A 21,929-nucleotide genomic window follows, 5' to 3' on the forward strand; every position below is an offset into this window, starting at 1 on the left:
TACTGAGAGCAATGCACAGTACGGGGTCTGGCTTAACACGCCCGCTGGCGTCCCAAAGAAAGACCTCAGGACAAGGTTGAGGTGCGCTCCAGGACTCAGCGTTCTCGAGCTCTCTCTCCGCGGGCGTTCTCGTCTTGGACAAGCGCTGTCTGGGGCAGCGTCTGTGACTCGTGTCTCCGTTGAAGCCGAGCGCCCAGCTCAGGCAGAGACGTGTGCTCGTCGGTGACGTGAAAGACTAAAGACTTAAGTTTGCATCCTCACGGCCGGGCGGAACAGAACCGGTCGTGGCCGTAGATTTTAGGGTGTTGGAAACATGGGTGACCTTGCGGGATGGACTCTGGACGGCCCCGTGGGGCTCCGAGCCCAGGGGCCTGGCTGAGGTTCTTGCTGTGGCTCCCGGCTGACCACGTTCGTGGGGCCACACACACATTAGAGACTCCGTTCCTCCATCTGCGAAATGGGATCATAAGCCCAGCTGTCGGGCTGGGAGGACACGGGGAAGGCAATAGGGTGACCGGCGCAGGCTGCCCCAAGCTTCCCCCAGGTCCTGGAGGGGCTCTGCTGCTCTGTTCTGCAGCTCAGTCCCTGGCAAGATGCAGGCAGCTTAAGCACGGAAAGTTCTAGAGGTTAAACCTACTGACTCAAATGACTGGTCTTGTCTCCTGAGGGACCCCGCCTCTCCAAACCTCACACTGCTCATCTGGGGACGGGTCTGCCCATCATGGGGATGTCCTGTGTCCCGCAGAATACTCACCCATCGGCGTTTAGGGTAGATTACCATATAATCCGCATTGCCGGGAGCTGAGCCCCGTCTCCGCTCCTGGTTCTCTAGAGCCGGCGGGCTCTCGTGGGCTCTCTGGGAAGCACAGGAGACCGCTTGGTGCTCCCCCGTGTGACACAGACCTCCCGTAAATGCCGTGTGTCCCCTGGCAGGGGGCCCCACCTGAGGTTCTTGCCGCTGGGGAACTGGCTTGTACGTGGTGGCACCTATGAGGGTTCCCCTTGCGGCCAGCTGGGCCCTGACCCTCACCCGAGGCTCCAGGTTCCGCTCAGGCTCAACAAATACTTAGCCGAAGCCTCCCGCGTGTCTGTGAGCCCCGAGGACAGGACACAGGACTGGCCCCCGCTCCCCCTGGGCGCCCCCGTGTCTCCCTCGGAAGGTCGTGCTGCCAACCACTTGGTGACGGCCGTGTCTCACCTGTCCTCAGGGGCTCCCTGCTCCCCTGTCACCGTGTCATCCGCGGTGTTTGAAGTCGTGCTGGGGAAGGCATATGGGCGGCCTCGTCCGCCGTTGGAAGTGAGCGTCAGGCACCGTGCGGTCTTGTGTCTGATAAAATGCGGTGGTGGTGGGGTGCACAGCTCAAGTGAGGCCATCTGGGGTCCTGTCGTCTGGGGCGCGGCAGGCTTCCCCAGGAGCACGCCTTATCTAACGTCTGGATGCCGAGTGACGTCACTCCAACGCACGGAGGTGGGTGGAAAGGGTCACTTCTGGGGCTGGGAAGCCTGGACGGTGGTGGCACAGCGAGCAGGTGCGGGCGGGGGGCGGGGCAGAACGAGCAGGCGGAGGGGACGCGGGCCCGTCGCACTTGGCCCCTGCGACGTGCAGCCGGGGGGCCACGGACAGACTCAGGATCTACACGAAGAAGTGAGTATCTGGGGTGTACGGTTGCTATTTCACGTGGCTCTGTAAACTCGTGTTGAAACACACACACGATGTCGCCAGATCTTCCTGCTTTTCAAGAGAACTTACATATTCATTTCTTTTCAATCATGTAAAATTTAGAAATCACCACCTTAGCTATTTTTAGGCGCAGAGTTCAGGGGCACTAAGTGCATTTACACTGTGGGGCAGCCGTCCTGGCTGTCTGTCTCCAGAACTTTCCACCGTTCCAAATGGAACCTCTGTCCCCCTGAGACCCTGACCCTTGTCCCTTTCCCGGCACCAACACCCACTGTCCACTCTCTGTCCCCCTGAGACACAGACCCTGTCCCTCCCCCGGCCCCGGCGCCCACCGTCCACACTCCGTCCCCGTGAATCTGGAGACTCGGGAGATCCCATATGAATGGAATCTTACAATATTTGTCCTTTTTTATCTGCCTTATTCACTGAGCATCGTGTCCCCAAAGTCCATCCACACCAGAGCAGGTGTCGAATGTCTGTACTAAGGCCAAGTGACGGCGTGTGGATGGGCCGCGTCTCATCGTTCCATTTGTCCGAGGCCAGACCGTCAGGCGCTCCCACCGCTTGGCTGTTGTGAATTACGCTGCTGTGAACACGGGTAGCAGGAGGTTCTCCAAGCCCTGCCTTCGCTCCCGGTGGACACTCCGGTCATGGATTGCTGGGCCCCGTGGCAAGTCTGCGGTTCGTTTTCGGAGGGACCATGTGGCCTCTTCCGTGGCGGCTGCACGTCACGTCCCCGTCCTCCGGGGCTCTCCGCACCCTTGCCAGCCCTTGTTTTTTCTTTGGTTTACATGGTCGCCGTCCTCGCGGGTGTGAGATGACGTCCTCTGTGTTTAGATAGTTTTGTCTGTGTGGCACCCGCCTCTCTAGCGGGTGGCCTCCACGTGGGGTCTTGGAGGGTCTGGCTGGGGAAAGTGGCTCTAATTAGTGGGAAATAGAGCTGGTTTCCTGGAAATGGGCCCAGAGTCAGCGATGGGGTTCCTGCCTGCCATGGGGTGCGTTCTCTGTGTCCCGGCCCCCTGGCTGGGACAGCACAGCCGTGGAACCCAGCAGGCCCTGTTGCTTCTGTCACTAATTGAGTCGGAAGCGTCCTTATTCGTCCTTTTTCTGGAGAGACTGAGATGAGGCCTCACGTCCTCCAGGCCACGGTTTGAGAGAACCAGTATGTCTGGAAATGAGGTTTTCCTGTGACCCTTGCAAGAGACAACCACTCTGTCTCCTCAAAGAAACTTAATCCTCGTCGGGAAGATAACCATCGGCAAGCCGGAACCAGCGCGTTTGCCCAGAACCGGATGTCCCCAAAACGTTTTCTTTTCTTCCGAGAACATCGCAGTTTCCGCTGGAAGACGACGTTTCCAGTGGAAGATGCGGAGTCAGACAGGTTATGGTAATTCTAAGAAGTTTCGAGTGGGCTTATGGAAATGGCGAATAAATATTGCCCTCGGCAAGACTCGAAGTTTTTAAAGAAGCAATATTTGTTATGCTAAATTTGACTCACCGGGATTTATACTCAGAGGAAAATGGATGAGGTTTTTCATCCTTTATTTTTTTATTTTTTTTTAAAGATTTTATTTATTTGACAGAGACACAGCGAGAGAGGGAACACAAGCAGGGGGAGCGGGAGAGGGAGAAGCAGGCTTCCCGCCGAGCAGAGAGCCCGACGCGGGGCTGGATCAGACAGTGGTTCTCAAAATCAGGGACCCACACTGTGACACTCCGAAGGCCCTTACGGGCCAGCAGCTGACCCCTAACATAGGGGCGTGTCAGGACACCTTCTTATTTTCCTTCGACAGGGCGAGGAGAGGTTAAAGATGGCCCAGAGAACATTGCCCCTGGTCCCTGGTGATGATGTCACCACCTGGAGGAAACCCACCAACCAGATAATCATTCTGCATCTCAGTCCCCTTGTCCTGACGTGCCGTGGCCAAGCTGCCCAGCTCTGGCTGAGGTCCAGGCAGCCATACGCTGTCCCTCTGAGCGGTGGGAGGGGAGTGGCAGTGGCCCCGGGCCTCGATTTCCCAGGGCTCGGTGCTTACATGTCTCTGAAACAGCCTTACTGAGACTGATTCACTGGCTGTGCACCGCCCCCCCCCCCCCCCCCCGCCACCATGGAACGTGCACAGTTGGCTGGTTTGGGTGTTAGTCACTGATACAAGCTGCCAGCACGTCAGAACACTTGCATCCCCCGGAAGAAACCCTTCCCACCATCCTCCCCCCACCCCAGGGCCTGACACCCACGGACCTGCTTCCTGTCTCCGTGGGTCTCTCTCTCATATCCGTGGGGTCTACACGCCGTGGCCTTTGGGACTGGCTCCTCTCACTCAGCATACTGCGTTCGGGACTTGTCTACACGGTGGCAGGCGTCCGTGCTTTGTGCCTTTCCGTGGTGGAGGATGACTTCATTGTGTGGAGTCAGTGGATGGCTTCTGCGCGTCTGGCTGTTTCGGATGCGCTGAGAAGCGCAGGATCAGCCCCCGCGGCCAGTCGTCTCTTCCCAGGCATGGTGGCGATGTGGGGTTCCTCTTGGGCATCCCACACTAGCCAGAAAGAGCTAGAATAACATCCAGTAATAATGACTAGCCTCGGTATGTGCATTAGTCAGCTCCGACTCGGTTGTGGGTGGTAACAAACGTCCCCACCCTTTCAGTGGCTTCCCTTCCAACCGTCCCGTGACCACACCAGAAAAATGGGCCCCAGCTTCATCTCCGTTGCAGGGTCTGGGCTGAGGGGACCTGGCTCTTCTTTCGGCCGAGGCGGCAGAGAGGAGGCAGAGCCGGGGTCCGGGGGCAAGGAAGGACTCGCTTCCCGTGCACCGGGAGGCCCCACGGCTCACAGGGGTGGGCAGGGCTGTCGAAGCCTCGTCCGGGCAGCGGTGGAATGACGTAACCCGGAAAACACGACCTCGGGGCTGGCAGATCTGGGCCACATCTGGCCCATTGCCTTCTCTCTGTAAATAACGTTTTATTGGAACACGGCTGCACCCACTTCCTTGTGTTTTCTGCACGGTTGCTCTCGCGAGACAGCAGCGGGGTGGGCGCCGTGCAGACCATGTGGTCCGTGACGCCAGAGATCTTGACTCTGGTGCTCCCCTCTGCTCCCCCTCCCCGCCAGCGTCCTCGTCACCGTCCTCGTCCCAGTGCCTGTCGGGTGGCACAGACAGCTTGCTTCCCCGTAGCCAGGAGGGTCCACGGCCGTCTTTGTGTCGGGAGGCCAAGGAGAGCCCCCCCCCCCCACGATGTCTACATCCTGCTCGCCCAGGCCCGCGAGTGTGTTCCCTGCAGTGGCAGGAGGCACTTCTCGGGTGTGACTCAGCTGCGGGTCTTGAAATGGGAGACGGTCCTGGGCTCCTCAGGTGGTCTCGTGTCATCAGAAGTGGCCTGGGAAGGGAAGGCAGGAGGGCAGAGCAAGAGGAAGCATGGGAGGAACGGAGGTCAGAGGGGCTGATGGAAGCTGCCGGGCTGCTGGCCCCGTGGATGGAGGAGGGCTGTGCGCTCAGGCGCGCCGGGCCGTGGGAGGCTGGACCAGGCCACGAAACAGACTCTCCCAGCTTCACGGGAAACCAGCCCCAATGTCGCCTTGATGTGGGGACTCTGGACGCTGGAACCGCCAGATACAAAACGTGCATCATAAGCTGCTGTGTCTGTCCCTTATTCCAGCAGCCTGGGACACGTGTACTCCCGTCCCCGCCGCTGAGCCCTCATGGGAGCCCCGAGACAAAGCCTGTCCTTACCGTGTCACAGCGACGCTGAGCACCCTCCTTGGGGCTGAGCCCAGCGTGAGCGCCGGCGTCCTGCCCCCCGTGAAGCTCTCAGACTTTTCCACGGAAACATACTTGCTTATTACGATCCATGCTAACGATGGCCATGGTGCAAATGTGAGAAGGCACACAGAGATGAAAGAAATGGCGGGTCGTGGGCACCCTGCATTCTCGTGGGTGTCCCTCGTACCCTGCTGTTCTAGAAGCTTCATCGGCGCTCTCACTCTGCAGGTCTGTGTCAGCCTCGGAGTCCTGTTAGCTTGATCTGTGCACACACCCGCCAGGCCACCCGGGAGGTACGGGCTGTTGCTCTTGGTCACCCGCACCGCCCGTCGGCACGTCTTTCCCCTCCTTCCTCCGGCACAGGCGTGGTGGGGGCTGGACAGTGGTCCTGCTGGTCTGGGCTCAGGGTCGTGGGCTGCATCACGCCCTCCAGCACTGCCCACCTTGGGCATGCACCGGTCTTACCAGTCCTGCGCCGTGCTCCTTCTCTGGTCCCAATTCTGCCCCGTGAGGGCTTGCTGGGGGCACCTGGTTCCTCCTGGAGAAAAGAGCGCCTCAGATGCCCCGCCGTCACGGCGATTGGCCTCAAAACCAAAGCCCTCCCTGTACACCGTGTACCGTCTTCTCCAAGGTCTGGGACCCGATCTCACGGTCCGGGTGGAAGCCAGCAGGAGAGCGTGTGGGATCGTTCTGCAGGAACGCCCTTTTCGGGGCGATGTTGCCCTGACTGACAACCACACTTCGTTTCCATCTCAGCAAATGTACCGAGCTCAAGCCCGTGATCCGTACCTGGTCAGCCCCGAGAGCTGCTGTTTCACGGAATGGGCTTCCGGCTGGTCGTCCAGCTGTCTCAGACCTCTCCCTTCAAAGCGACCTGCCTTGCCTTCTAGCATCTTTGGGCCCCAGGGTGGAAGGGAGAGTCTGTGATTCCTGGAGTCTCTCCTAAGTGACGAAGGGATTGTGGAGCCCGAGCCGTCCTCCTAGGGGAGAGCGGGTTTTATGACGTCTGGGAAACTGAACACGTGACTCGTGGTGCTGTAGGTTCTCAAAGGCCGCCTGGACCCTGCCTGCGGCAATTATCGTGTCCTCACGACCTCAGCTTCCCTTGCTTGAACCCCTTCGGAGATGGGGAACTCATCACTCCCCGAGGTAGTATGCTGTCTCAGGTGCTCTAGCTTGCGCTGGCTTCCGTGCTTCCCCCTCTGGTGGCCTCAGCCCTCCCATTCCGGCCCAGATCCGTCTGTCCCACAGGACAGGCCCACTCCCTGCGGCCTGACCGCTCTCAAGCCGGGCAGTGAAACGACCCAGGGCACAGGTCAGGAGGGAGGCCGGCACAGGCTCCACGGGGCATGTACGATCTCTTCTGAAGACGGAGTTCGGAATCTTCATGAATATTTCAATGGGACTCAGAGTCAGTGCTCCGGGATTCTTACTCATTTTAACACGGTGGGAAGCAGCACAGTTTGTAAAATCGGTACAAAGACTCTTTTGTCCCCGGCGTTTCTTCTGAGTCTGTTTTGGATTCTGGGCTCTTTTTTTTTTTTTTTAAACGGAGAAGCTGTCATACCGAGATGTCTTAACAAGCATGTGATGTGTGCCGGCCTCCCTCCCTCCGCACCCGGCCACGGACGATGCGAGCCGCTGATCCACCTTTCTGTCTCCCGCAGGTAGGGACAGACCCCCAGGAGACAGACCAGGGACTGGTGACGAGGGGTAGGAAGTGAGGATCCCCCCCGGTCTTGTCAGTGAGGCTTGAGAAGGGGATACTGCAGACCCCTCCCGCCCGTCTCCTTATTTGCAGGCATTTGTGAATTTGCCTGCTCAGATTTGTTTGTAACCCCAAAATAAAATCCCGCAGCACGTTTCTTTTCTTTCCTTTTTTTTTTTTTTTTTTTTTTGCATTTCTGTGTAGTGATGCTGAGCACAGGAACGTGCCTTATGGAGGAAACGCGTGTGTCCGTTCAGCTCCCTGCAGGCCCGAGCTGCAGCCTGCTTCCGTGAGGCCCGTGTCGGTGAGCAAGCCGTGTGCATCAAACCGGGTGTCCTTACATGGAAACACCCGTCCAGCCGGTCCTGTGACGTGAACTGTGAACGGAGGCTTGCCGGGACCTCGCCCTGTGCGGCCCCTAGGAACACCTGTTCAGTATTCTCTAAATCACTGTGACTTTATAGGACAAAGCTCCTGCGAACAAGGAGAGGAGAGAGGGAGTGAGTGAGCGCACAAGCGGGAAGGGCAGAGGGAGAGCGAGAGTCCCAAGCAGACTCCGTGCTGAACGCAGAGCCCGACGCAGGGCTCGAGCTCACGACCTTGAGATCATGACCTGAGCCACAACCCAGAGTCGGACGCTTCACCGACGGAGCCGCCCAGGCGCCCCTCAGAGGATGGGTTTGCTTTTCTCCTCGAACCCTAACACGGGCATGACGCTCTGAGGGAGAAACGACCTGCCTCAGGGGTTTTTTTTTCCGACCAGGCTTTAAGTCTCTGGCCTTAGCAAAGGACATTTCAAGGTTTCTGCCGGTGTTCACAGCAGGTGCACGGAGTGGGGCTCAGACCCCAGGAGAGACCCAAAGACACGTTTCATGAACCTGCACCTTCCTTGGTGGGTGCCCTGGAGATCTCCAGGGGGTTCCCGCAGCTATCAGGCATCTCATCGACAAGCTCTAGAAGACTTTTCTTCCGTCGGGTGGGCGGTCTGTGATACAGCGCGTGTTTCCCAGCTCGGCGTCCGTGTCGCAGGATACCTTTGAAATATTTATCCATAAAGTCACTGATGAAATGTGTCATGGTATTTGCCCGTTGGCTTCTTTGACAGAAACAGCTTAAGGCTGCTGATTCATGCAGATAAAAATAGGGGCCCACTGCGAAACCCCACACACCTTCCCTCGGTGGTGCGGACCGTCATTCTGGAGCGGGATTTGCCCACTTCCTTGCTGGCTGGCGGCACGGAGCTGAGAGGACCTGCTGGAGTGGGCGGGGTGTTCGGTTCCCTGTGCCGACAAGCTGCCCTCCTGCATGCCGGGGTGGCGGGGCGGGGGCACGGAGGGTCCAGCTGACCTTGTAGGATTGGGGGCAGGTGATGCCCTGAAACCACAGAAGACACCGTCTCTGTGTCCTCAAAGCCCTGGATTGTGGGGGAGACATAAGCCAGGCTCCAGGTTGCTAGTTTTGGAGGAGACCGTGGCCTCCTCGTAAGGCAGTCCCACGTGCAGGCACCATCCGGAAGGAGAGAAACCGTGAAAGAGACGTGGTGTCTGGTGTCCTCAGCGGACTCCTAAGGAGGAAGAGCTGGTCTGCATCGGCACCAGCTCAGCTGTAGCTTCCTGGCCTGGCCGCCCACTGAGGCTCCGGGTGGTTAGGAAATGCTTCAGCTGTGAAGTCGGGGGTGGGGGGATGGGAGGGGTACTGAGCTGAGCACCCCGGAAGCAAGCACTTCCCAGCAGCACCCCGGACTTGGCGTTCCTTCCCCGTGGTGACGTCTAGGTAGCCAGCAGCTCCTCTGCGGGCGGACACAGAGCTCACGGCTGCGTCTCGGGGCCTGCTGAATGCCCACTGGCCGGTGACAGATGGGTCTGCCTCCTTGTAGGCTGGGTGCCCAAGGCTGGAAGGAAAGAGGAACCACCGAGAGAAGCCCATTGGGGTTCAAACACGATGATCCAGGAGCTCAAGGATGGGGGTGAACGTCGGGGATCCGGGCATTACCCGATTGGGAGAAACACACCAAAACCTGATACGTCCTCACTGTCCAACCCACAACCTTTTCCCGGGAGCTCGGGGGACCCTCAGCCCTCAGCCCCCCCCGCCGCCTCTCTCCTCTGATGTCTGGTGGCTCTTACCACCCGCTGGCACCTGTTGGCCCGTCTGAAGATTGCCTGTTGCGCTTTGCCTGTTTTGGGGACTGGGCCCCCTGATGATCAGTTTATACGACTACGATACGTATGATACATGATATACTATAATACAACTATGATACCTATCGTAGCTCTTAGCCGTAGAGTACAGATTTCTTTTTTGAATTCATCCTTTCTTTTAGTTTGGCTTTTAATTCTGAAAGCCTAGGAAGATTTTAATGTAATTTGCTTATTTTTACGTCACGAGCTCAGCTTCCCCTCTTCGTCTCCCGGCTTCACTGACACATTTAGAAATTTACACCCACACGCATCAGTGCCCTCCATCACTGGCTCCTCTGGGTCCCCCTTGCAAATGGCAAGATCACATCCTTTTTTATGGCTGAGTAATAGTCCTGCATGTGCGTGTGTGTGTGTGTGTGTGTGTCCATCCGTCCGTTTATCCATCAGTGGACACGGGGTTGCTTCCCCGTCTTGGCTGTTTTAAATAATGCTCCAGTAAGCATAGACGTGCATAGATCTTTTCAGATTCGTGTTTTCATTTTCTTTGGGTAAGTGCCCAGTAGTGTGATGACTGGATCATAGGGTGTTTCTTTTGTAAAATTTTTGAGGAACCTTCATACCGTTCTTCAGAGTGGCTGCCCCAGCTCGCACTCCCACCAGCGGTGCACGAGGTTCCCCTTCCTCCACATCCTCGCCAGCACCTGTCATTTCTTATCTGTCTCACTCCAGCCTTTCTCACAGTGTCACGTGGAATCTCACTGTGGCTTTGACTTCCACTTCCTTGATACGAGCATCTTCTCCTGTGTCTGCTGGCCATCTGCATGTCTTCTCTAGAGAACTGATTCTCTGGGTCCTCTGCCCATTTTGACCCGATTATTTGAGGGGGGAGGGGCTGGTGTTCATTTGTTTAACTTCTCCATATCTTTAGAATGTCAGCCCCTTCTCAATTATATCCTCGCAAATATCTTCGCCCGTTCAGTACCTTGTCTTTTTGTTTGGTTGATGAGTTCCTTCTTGGTGAAGAGCTGCTCGTTTCTCTGTGGTCCCAACACTTTATTTTTTGCTTTTATTTCCCTTGCCCTGGGGGACAGATCCATAAGTGGGTTGCTAAGCCTGACGTCCAAGAGATTACAGACAACATTTTCTCTCAGGATTTTTGTGGTTTCAGGCCTCACTTGTGGTCTTGAATTGATTCTTTTTTAGGGGTTCTCATTCTCTGATGGAATTATTCATCTTTTCAGAGATTTTTCCTTGTTTTTCCTTTATTTTCTGGAAGGTATTCATTGTCACCAAGTCCTCAGCCACTCCGGCACGTGTCTGCACCACCCACAGGCCTGCTTCTGTTGACTGGGTTTTCTCTTTGTTTTCTGACCCCGGGCACTGTCCCTGGGGATGATTAGTGCTTGTTCACAGAATGCCGGGCATGGTATGGATCTACAAACCTGTAGACACTCCACATAATGTTCTTCGCTTTCAGAGAGGGTCACCCTGTCTTGCACGAGGTAGACAGCGCGGGGGCTTCTCACCCTCATTCCATCGTAGACGGGGCTGAGCCAAGGCTGGGTTGATTTTGCAAGGATTCATTTGAGCCCAGCTTGCTCTTTCTCCCGTAGTGCGGCCCTGAGATGCTCTCGGCTGGGCCCCTGCCGTTCTCACTGTGCCCCTCTGCCTGGTGGACCCTCCACTCCAGTCCTCATGCCTTGCTCCTTAGCTTTCCATCCCTCCCAGGTTCAGAGTCCCCTAAAAATGTTTGTCTTGAAGGGAAAAGCAGCTAAATGTCTCATTCAGCGTTCCCTCTTCCTTCCCTCCCAGACTTTGGCTGTTCGCTAGCCCTGCCTGATGCTAAACACTCCTGCTGATTTCTCTGCACCCAGCAGAGATCAGCCACGGATTCCCAGCCCTTTCCCTGAGCTGGAGATGTGCTCATGCTTCTAGGGGAAAGCAGCAGTGGGATGCGAGCCCCTGTCTTCACTGTGGCCCCACACAGTGGGTCTTAGTAGCAGCTAAGCCCAACAGAGGTGCCTGTTGCGTCGTCTTTGTTCATCCTACTCTGTTCTTAGGGACACAAGCTCTAGCCACTTCCTCACACCTATCTGCCCTCAGTGGAGGCTTTTTCAGATCATCTCCTAATAGGCCTTTTGAGCATGGCCTCATCGTCATGATTTCTTCCATATTTTCTGGCATGACGAGAGTTTGCATGCTCCTGGAGCAAATTTCTTGCTCAGACTTGGAAGCCACCATTTTCCAGAGAAGCCTCATTCCCTTCAGTACCAAGTAGTGTTTGAGATCCATGTTCTAAGCAGAAGGAGGCTTATTTTAAAGATAACGTGCACTGTAAGTCATCTGGGTGTCGCCTGGACTCTTTCAGGACAAGGTTTCTGCCCACCCTTGACCCTGCATCTGTATCTCCTTCCAAACATGCTGAACCCTCCGGTTTCCGTCAGCCGTGCTGCGGTTCTCCTGGCTTATTCCCTCACACGCGTGCGAAATCCTCCTGTAATTGTGCCAACCCCTCCACCAGCAGCGCTCAGACGATGGAGTGGCGTTTGTCATTGGAGCAGATCCCTTCGGGACGTGCAGTGAAGTCTGTGCCTGAAGGTCATTTGGAATCACTTTTCTCTATGCCATTAGCTCTGTGTGCGTCTATGTTCAGTTTAATGTTATTTCCATTTTTAACGTTAACATTTTTAACATATTTATGGATATATAAAAGATCTGTGTCATTCTAGAGGCAAATCTGTAAAACAAGGGAAGCAGGAAGAAGTCACCATTTCTCCCTCTCCTTCCTAGTCTCTTCTTTCTTTTTTTTTTTTTCTTTTAAAGGGTTTTTGTTTTTTGTTTTGAGAGAGAGAGAGAGCATGTGAGTGAGCCAGGGGAGGGGCAGAGGAAGAGAGAGAGACCAAGCAGACTCCCCGCTGGGTGTGGATCCCGATGCAGGCTCGACCCCATGACCTGAACCAACACCAGGAGTCAGATGCTGAACCGACCAACCCACCCAGGCGCCCCCTTAGTCTCCTCTTTCCTCCCCGGAGGTACTAATGTTTTTAAACATGCTTTCCCCCTGTTTATAGAGAAAGTCCTTCTCAAAACACCCACTTTCCTCCTAGACCTGCCCTCCATCCCTCGAGGGCTGTAACGACTCCACACACACGACTCGCTGTACTGCCAGGTCCCCCGTGAGGAAGGGTCTGTGAGCGCGGCTGCCGTGAGGATGCCGAGGCTCAGAAATGGGAAGGTGCAGAGCCGAAGCCGCCCAGCGTGGGTGCACGTGGAGCTTGGCCACGTGGCCGTCTCTGTGGCATCGCACTCCATCAGGCACGGAGCGCTGGGCGGCTGTTCCAATGGACACGTTTAGCAACACCCACATAGACCTCTGCACGTCTTCGTGGCTCCCTCCTGAGCTGGCGGAGCCGCCCGGTCTGCCCGTGGCTTGCACGAGACGTGGGCTGTGGCCTTATGACTCAGGGCGCGACGGTCTCCGTGGCACCGGCCCCTCGGCACAGGGCAGGGCGCATATTAGGAGCAGCGTCTGACGCTCGTCCCCAGAGCCGGTTTGGGGGCCCCTGCGGGGAGGCGAGGTGCTGGCGCCCTTCTGGCCTGGAGCCCCCCCGCCCCCCAGCAGGGGCTGAAGCTGTGTTGACTCGGCCCTTGTCCCTGCGGGTGGGTGGGAGCCTGTGTTGTCAGCAACTGCCTCTCTCTCCTCGTTGACACTGAGACGGTGCCCAACACCTGCTGCTTGGAGACGCTCCCGGGCTGCTTTCTGACGCCTGGGGCCACCCGAGCACCCGTGTCATTGGCAGCACAGGGTCAGCGGAGACTGTGCGGGACGGAGAGGTGGCCTGCTCCCTCGCCCTGGACGCAGACGCGTGGCAGCCTTTCTCGGCCACCGCCCTCCCCTCAGTTTCCCAGTTCCTGTTTCCTAACAAAAATGAAGCAAAGAGACCCAAAGTAACTCAGACCGGACATCCGGAGCGTGGCTGCCCCAGGCTCGCACGCCGCTCCCGCCCGCGGCCTCGGGCCCGCCAGGGGCCGTGAGCTTTCCCTGTGGACACGGAACGTCTGTTGCTGAGGGAGCCAGTGTGTGGCCGTACGCGCCCCTGCTCGGCGGGCCCCCCTCCCCGTGTGTCCTGCATACCTCGCCCCCTCTGCTGTCCCTGAGCCGGCGCCCGGCTGGGCTTGGAGGGCAGCACGGCGGCACCGCTATTCCCACGGCAGGAGCTGCCTGACGGCGTGGCCGTCACAGGAAGCGTGGGGGACCGTGAGCCGTGTCAGGTCACGGTGGCATCAGCCGCTTAGAATTCCGTGGGTTGTGTCTGTGGCCTGCCGTGCCGCCTCGGAAATGCTGGCCTGGGCGGGGCCGAGCAGCAGGGTGTGTGCGTGTGCGTGTGTGTGCGTGTGTGTGTGTGCACGCGCGCGCCTGTGCGTGAGCAGCTGAGGCAGGATTTAGCAGTCCTGGTCTCTGCCAGCTTTGCATTCCGGAAGCACCGGGGATTTTCTTCCTCTGTCCACTCTGACCACGTGATGGGCCAGCAGGGTTCCTCGGCTCAGGCTCCCACTGCCCTTTCTGGGTTGTTTCCGCGCCCCCTGACCTGACCCCGAGCAGCACCCCTGAGTACCAGCCCCCAGGTTTGCCTAGCTCTGGTCTTCCTGCTGCCCAAGGTGCAACAGCTGCCCATGGGCTCACCTGCCCTCACCTGCAGGGCTCCCGGAGGCCCCTGACCTCGCTCACTGTGGCTTCGGGCCAACTCGGACAGAAGACGCGGGCAGTGTTGCTCTCTCTTTGACCCTCTGCTGCAGAGAACGGGGGGCCCCCCGGGTGCAGGGGAGAGGGCGGCACTGCCTGGGGGACAGAGGGGCAGTGAGGCCCACGAAACACACAGACACACACTCAGGTGTCTGCAGGGCCATGTGTGTCAATGGAGTGCACTTGTAGAAATCAGTGTTTACTTAATTGTATTTCAGTCCAAGAGCCCAGATGGCCACAAAGCATGACCTTGATTTTATAACCGAAAGATGCATCTTCCTTTCTGGGGCCACACCCCTGTCTCCTTCCCCAAGAGGACAGCCTGCCTGGGGAGGGGGGCATCTCCCTGTGCATTCTCTCTTTGTCCCCCATGCGGGGTCCCAGGGGGTGTCCTGGCAGGGCTGAGGGCCATCCTGTAAGTGGGACGCAGCCAGGCTCTGCTGAGCACAGTTATTTGGGGATGATTTTCTCTCATTATCTGTCCACAGACGGCCCCGTGAATCCTAACCGGGGGAATTAAAATGCTCGGCACCAGGGCACAGTTGCTAAGGGATCCTGGGGGTGCGTACCGTGTTCTAGCGCATGCTGGGCAGGTCTCAGAACAGCCACCACTCAGAGCCGAGACGACAGTCCTGGGGGCCGTGGGCGTCTCCGAGGGACCACATTCCGGGCTGAAAAGAAGACATTGGTGTGTTGATCTCTAATATCAGGACCAAGGACAGACTTGTCATGCAAGCATGCGATACCCAGAAGTCCTCTGAAAGCTAATGACCGCAAGCCGGTCGCCGATCACGGTCCGTTTAACCCTCGAGGGCACTGCCGAGACCGGGGTGGGGTGACAGAAGCCGAAATGCAGCCTTGCAACAGAGAGGGCTTTCCCAGAGTGAACCTTGCCATTGCCCAGAAGGTTTCTCAGGGTCACAGTCAGAAGCGTGGAATGAGGTAGTTGTCTCACTCTCGGTGGACTCGGCATCTCACACGTGCTTCCAAAGTGTCGGTTTCTCTGAAGGGCCTCTGTCTGCCAGCTTGGAGTTCTCAGTCCTCCTCTGAGGGCTTCTCTGGAGCCCTTCCCTCGGCTGTGCCCGGACTGGCAGGCTCACGGGGCTGGTGTTGCCCTGGCCCCTGGGCGTGGGGAGCGCCAGGCCCTCCAAGCCCAAGAGCTGCTCTTCCTCCAGGTGACAAAGGAGAAAAGCAGCGGGCAGTGGGAGGCAGAGTCTGAGCAGAAGCAGGGAGCCTGGTTCCTGTGGCTCCCAGCGAGCCCCCTGACCCCCAACCCAGGGCTGCCGTCCGACATGCACCTGCGCCTTCTCAGGGTCCTGGAAAAGGGGGCTTCCAATCACGTGCGGTCACTTCCTCGGAGGTCTCACGGCCCCCAGCATAAACCCTCCACGGTCAGGGCTCCCCACCCTCTGCGGGCTGTGCCAGGGTAAACGCATGAAATCAAAGCGTGGATTAATTTAGAGCAGTGGTTGCCCTCACGACCGCATCATGACGGAAGCTGTTCTCCCTGGTGGAGCACCGTCAGCGTCCCCTGAGCCGTCGAGGGATTGTAGTTACACGGAGCCGCATCTGCAGGAAGGGAGGGAAGGGAGCCGCTCGGTCGGAACACAGATGCGGCGGCTGGGCCGGGGTCCCGCGTGGAAAACTCCCCTTTCCCGGGACTAGAGGTTCCGCTGCCCGTTCTGCTCAGCGTGGGGTCTGGGGCAGGTTTTGTAGCTGGTATCTAAGTGCCAGATGCTCTCTTTCAGCCCTCAGACCCCAAAGAGGGAACTCTGAGCTCTTGGCTTAGAGTTTTAGTGGTTTTGAATTATGTACCAGGATCTTAAAAACCCTTCTTGGTTTTTAAGGGGCCCCTCTTGGTGCCAAGGCCTATACAGAGAGCCGAAGTCCCTCTCCCTGGGTTTTTCCTAAGAAAGTAAATGTCTTTGGATTTTTTTTTTTTTATTTCTCAAGGTATTAAAATGCAATTTTATGTTATTTCATTGTGTCGAATTTAATTCACATACCTCCCCGCCATTTTCGCAGCTGGAACCCGCTGGGTGTTCAGCGTGTTTCCTGAGCGGTCGCCGTTCCCACAATAGGGTCTGTGATTTAATGTGCATAAAGGAAAGAGAAGGAAGAAAATTCTCTTTATATAATAAATTTCTTCTGCAACACTGGGCTTAATTACAAGCTGGTTGTCTTTTTTCTTCTAAAGGACACGACCTAGCCTGAATTTGTTTATAAGCACAGTAGGAGGTTGGTGCTAGGACAGGAGGGGAGGAGGAGAGAGGGTTCTGCATTTTCTCTTCCTTTGTCCTCCCAGAGAGAAGCAGAGGCCGTGGGCGGTGTCCGCACTGGGCTCAGGCGGGTTTGTGGCTCATCCCCGCGCTGGGAGGCGATGCTGGGTGGCCGGGAGCCCCATGAGATTGGGTCTGCAGGGGGACCTTGCTTTTGACGAGACGACTCCTGCGTGTCGCTCAGAAATCGTTCCCCAGCAATTTTAATGACCGTACGATTTGGTTTCTTGTGGAAGCTCATCCAAGAACGTTCTGTAGGAACACCCAGCCGGCTCCCGGTTTCATGGCCCCACACAAGTGCTCACACACGTCATTCAATTTACTACGTTGTCTTCACATCTCTGAGTACGGCGACGTGTTCTGGGTGTTGTGGGCGTGGGGTGCGCCTGGAGCTGCCGGGGCCTCCTTCCCAGCCCGATCACCGCCACCGCCGTTCTCGTGCCAGCTCTTTCGGGGTACGACGTGGTGCTTCTGGGTAGATGCTGTCTTCTCGTGTCCTGCGGAAGCTGCCCCGGAGGGTCCGTGTCTTGCAATCTTTGCTCTTTCAGACTTCTGGGAAAACTGAGAGTTGATGATATTTTATACAGAGCAATGATGGGGTTAAAGAAAAGTGTGTCTGGGGGCAAATGTAACTTAAAACTGCCCACTTTTGGGGGCACCTGGGGGGCTCAGTTGGTTGGGTGTCTGCCTTTGGCTCAGGTCACAATCCCAGGATCCCAGGATCAGCGGGATCCCTGCTCAGCGACGAGCCTGCTCCTCGTCTCCCCACTCGTTCTCTTTCCCTCTCAAGTAAATAAAATCTTAAAAAAAAAAAAAAAAAGCCCATTTTGGGGCACCTGTGGCTCGGTCAGTTAGGCATCTAACTCTTAATTTTGGCTCAGGTCGCGATCTCAGGGTCATGGGATCGAGCCCCATTGGGCTCTGCTCTGCTGAGAGTTTGCTTAAGATTCTCTCCCTCTGCCCCTGCTCTCTTTCTCGCTAAAATAAATAAATAAAATCTTTAAAAAAAAAAACAAAACCTGCCCGTTTCACGCACATCCCGGAATTAAGAAGCGTGGGTGGGGACACGGAGCTCCCAGACCCCGGCTCGTGACCGGCGGGAGCGCACCACGGCCCCCATCTGCAAGGAAGTCAGTTTCTCAGACAGTGAGTCCCGCACTCCGCGTTGCCCAGCCACCGCACACGGCAGGAGTGGCCAAGAGAAGGCAGAGTACACGTGGGGGAGTGTTCACGGCAGCTGCATGCCCCACAGCACAAGGTCCCGGTGAGCAGATGCGTCCGTGAGGCACGTCCGAGCAGCAGATCGTCCTCAACTGTAGAGACAAGGAAGCTCTGGGCCCTGCAGGGGTGCGGACGACCGGCAGAGCACAGCCCTGAGCAAGACATGCCGGGCCCTGCTGTGCACGTAGCTTGTGATTCCAGGCAGGACAGTGCACAAACACACACCAAGAGTTTACGGCGAGAGGAGCCTGGGCCTTCTCAAGGCTGGGAGGAGGGCAGGAGGACACTGTCCAGCAGGGGCGGGGGCGAGGCTCCGGTGGCCGGTTGGAGTGATGCAGCATGGGTGTAGACTACACGCTCATAAGCCGGAGAATGTCTGGTCTGTGCATGTCACCGTACGTCCTGTCACTTAGACAAAACAGTGCAACAACTCGGAGGGCAGGAGAGGCACCTGGGGAGGGGACGAGAGGCTGTGTGGGGACAAACGCGGCTCTGGCCTTGTCCTGGCGTGTGGGAGCAAGTCCTTCTTTCCTCTGGATGCTGATACTCAGGAAAGCGGCGCGAGGGTCTAGTAGGAGCAGGTGCACGGCCGCACACCGCCCCAGGCGGCACGGGAACGACGTGCAATCAAGGTCAAGGTTGCTCTGGCCTTTCGGTTTCAGGGGCGTGCTTGCGAATGTTCATAACGAAATCTTGGGGGTGGAGGAGATGAAGGTTCTGTGTGTGAACAAGACTCAGGAAGCCGTTCCTGCCCCCGCAGCCCCATCCCTGACGATTACGTACCCGAGGCCCCCGGTCCTCACTGCTTAAGCTCGGTAGCCAGGCCATGTGGGCAGGACAGGTTCTCGAGTCCTCGTGCACATCTGGATGTTTGCTGGAAGATGGCACATGTCCATGAGGAAGGCAGAGACACTCTCTCTGCTCAAGGTCTCCTGGGCTGAGCTGTGTCCCCGGAATCCCTGTGTTGGAGCTCTGACCCCCGTACCTCACGATGGGTCTGCGTCTGGAGATGCGGCTTCAAAGAGCTGATTAAGGTGAAATCGGGTTCCTGGGGTGGCCCTGACCCGGGGTGACCGGGGTGCTTACGAGAAGAGGGAATCAGGACACAGACACGCACTGAGGGACGACCCTGTGGGGACACAGGGAGAGCATGGCCATCCGCACACGAGGACAGAGGCCTCGGGGTGGGGGCTGCCCTGCTGACTTCCAGCCTCGGGGACCCCGAGACCATACACTCATACAGTCCACGCTGCCCCATCAGCGGTGTGTGCTGACCTGAGTCGCTCCTGCAGGAGTGTGCAGGGGGGTGGGCCCTCTCCGGTCGCTGTCCTGCAGGAGATGGTGCTGAATTGCTGCTTCCAAATCGCATCTCATTATTACTCTCCCTCACACGCCTCTGCAAGCAATGGGGCTGTGCCTGCACCGGGGTGCCAGAGATTGCCTGTGGTCAGAGCCACGGGAGGCCACATGTGGCACCTGGCTGCGAGCCCCGAGGCTTTGGGTTCCAAGGTTTGGGGCCTGCCTGCACGTAAGGTAGAAATGCAACGCCCTTGAGCTCTTACCGCCCGCCACCTCGTCTGGGAGGCAGGAATCACGGCGGCGCTACACAGCTGTGCCACGAGGACGCTATCAGATGCTGTGTCTCGGTGCCTGGGGAGCCTGGGTGCCGAGCCGGGCGCCGTCCCGGCTGTGAGCTCGAGCGCGATGGGCATTTTTATTACCCCATGGTAGAAGCCAGCCTCCCAGTGTCCCTCATCCCTGTGACGGAGTCTCCGCCCCGGGCGAGCGGGACTGAGGGGCGTGGAGAAGCCTCTCCCCACCCCGGCGTGCTCATCGCCTCTCCACCTGACGGTCCTGACTCAAGCTGCTCTCTTGAAGGCTGGCTCTCTGCAAACACAGAAAAACTGTTTGCTCTTTATCAAGATTTCCGGGAGCAAATAGTGTCCTTCAAAGCCGGAGCTATTTCAGAGGAGAAATTTGCATTTTATTGGCAAATCCATCTGGGAGGGGGAGGATGCATTCGGTCGATGTGAAATAATTACCTCCCGTTCTTTTGTGTGCAACGCTGAACTTTTATGCCTCTCTCAGATGTTTTTTTAATGGCTTTTTCTCGCCTTGACAGCCGTAAATATTTTATACACATTGGGCTGCGTAATGCTGTGCGGAAGATTCTTCTGCATAGGAGGGGTTGGGGCGGGAAGGGGAGGGTCGTGGTCCCCCGCACGGAGCCAGGAGGGTGTTCACCGGCTGGGGTTTCCACGGCAGGGGTCAGCAACGCAGATGGAGGAAGACCAGCTGGATCGTCGTCGTCTGACTTTTCCTACCGATTAGATCACAAACTTCTAGACGTTGAACCCCCAGACAGTGGCGGTGTAGCTCTCGGTCTGGGAGCCAGCAGACCCGAGGTCTAGAGGTCGGAAGACCTTTCTGTGCCGGCCCAGCGGGAAGGCAGGAGTTGTCCCTCCCAATCAGCTTCTTTGGACCATGCAGGCTTCGACTGATTAGATGAGGCCCACCCGAGCTGCATGACCGAGAGTCCATGGATCATGCAGAAACACCCTCACAGACACCCCCAAGTAGTTTGGGGGGCAGATGTGTGGGTCCTTGTGGCTCCATTCAGATGACACCTAAAATTAACCATCGTACCTGCTTTCAGGCCCTCTGGGTCTAGAGCCGGAAGTGGACTCCCGGACAGGATGGTAGCTCTGTCCTGAGGCGCTCGGAACCTTCTCCCACCGCGGCTATGCCAGCAGACGCTCCTGACACCCACCCTCGGCCTGCCGTGGTCCCACGTCCCGCCAGCTCTTACTCCTCTCTGGTTGCCGAAGCCAGGCCCGCTGACGGGCGTGACGGCAGTGTGCCTCTGAGGGTTGGGCTGGAACCCACGGGATGAGCGTGCCCAGCTGTCACCTAAGTAACACTGGGTCATAGGCTCCATGTTGCCCGGCAAACCCTTCTGTCTGCACCCCTCAGAGCTAGCAGGCTTGGCCCCCAGCTCCTCAGGGCGCCGTGTGGACCTCCCACCTGGGCTCCACCCCTCTGTCCCTATCCTTGTCCTCGGTCCACGCTCGGAAGCCGAGTCCCAGATGGGCGGTCCCTGGAACAGCATCGTCCTCCCTGAAGCTTCCAGCCCTATGTCTGTCTCTGCAGATGCTGGGGGCGGGCTGCCCCTGGGGGTGTGGACCGTCGCCTCTGAGCCCCAGGCCTCCTGTGGGGGTTGCCGGCAGCCCTGCCCACCTGGGTTCTGACCCAGGTCTTCCCGGGGACCTCCTGGCCGGCCTTTTCGCTTGAGCCCGCTGATCTGTAGAGCCTGCACTGGGACTGTCCCCTGTAGGCGTCGATCCTGGTGTTCTGCACACAGGCAGGCTGGAATTTTTCCTGCCCAACCGAAGTCTGGTGAAGAGCTTCACGCACTTTCTGGGCCTGATGGCCCTGCGGGGAGGTGTCACTTTCCCTTGCTGTGCCTGATGGGAACACAGGACACGCAGCAGGGGAGCTCTAGGCACCAGCTCGCCGAGCACCCCGCGGCTGTGCTGGTGGTCCCTGCGGGGCCTTCTGGGCCGAGGCACGCTCTCCTGTGGGTTCTCCCGGGACAAGAGCCTCATCTCGTGACACGGCCAGGAGCTCTGGGGGGCGAGCGTGGTGCTTGACTCTGAGGGTCTGGGGGCCCATGGGTGCTGGGGCTGCAGTTTTAAGAGTCGTGATTGATCCCATTTGTGGCCACGGAGGCGGGGGGCCGGAGGACATCTAACTAAGCAGAGGAAGTCACACAGGGAGAAAAGCCGTGTGATCTCACCCACATGTGGAATCTAGAAGCCCAAACCCACAGGAAGAGAGGTCAGACTCGTGGTTCCCAGGGTCGGGGAGCCGAGGCAGATGGGGAACCGGTCGTGGAGGCGTGGCATTGGGCCCGGTCCCTGCCGTACGGTGCGCTGGCAAGTTGCCACGAGGGGAGATCCTAAAAGCTCTCATCATGGGGAAAGAAGATTTTTGTTACCATCTGAGGTGACAGATGCTGACTGACCTCATGGTGATCTTCCCACCATCTGCGTATGTTGAGTCGTTGTTCTGTCGAGCCCCTTAAACTCCCATGGGTTGTGTGTCTGTTAGAGCTGAATACAACTGGAGGGAGACAGACGCCTCCTGCTTTAAAACCGGGGGGCGGGGGCTGTGTGTGTGCACGTGCGGCGAGGCCATCAGTGGTGGGGATGCGCGAAGGGCCTGTCTCTGCCCCTGACGTGTGAACACCACGTCCTCTCTTGCAGGTGGCGATCATCGCGGGCAACTTCGAGCTGGCGGAGTACATCAAGAACCACAAGGAGACCGACATCGGTGAGTGGGCTTGGGCAGGACGGTCTCCGCCTGGAAGGGAGAGGCTCCCCGCCTTCCGTCATC

General features: G+C 57.7%; 1 protein-coding gene across 1 annotated transcript in view; it reads left to right on the forward strand.

The window, feature by feature from the left end:
* Positions 1-21,929, forward strand: part of SHANK2 (SH3 and multiple ankyrin repeat domains 2) — a 459,520-nt gene that overhangs the window by 127,018 nt on the left and 310,573 nt on the right. Inside the window, exon 11 of the mRNA XM_046014851.1 lies at positions 21,800-21,866. Coding sequence (XP_045870807.1) covers positions 21,800-21,866 — 67 coding nt within the window. The remainder of the gene's footprint in view (positions 1-21,799; positions 21,867-21,929) is intronic.

This window comes from Meles meles, chromosome 8 (assembly GCF_922984935.1).
Source record: "Meles meles chromosome 8, mMelMel3.1 paternal haplotype, whole genome shotgun sequence".
NCBI lineage: Eukaryota > Metazoa > Chordata > Mammalia > Carnivora > Mustelidae > Meles > Meles meles.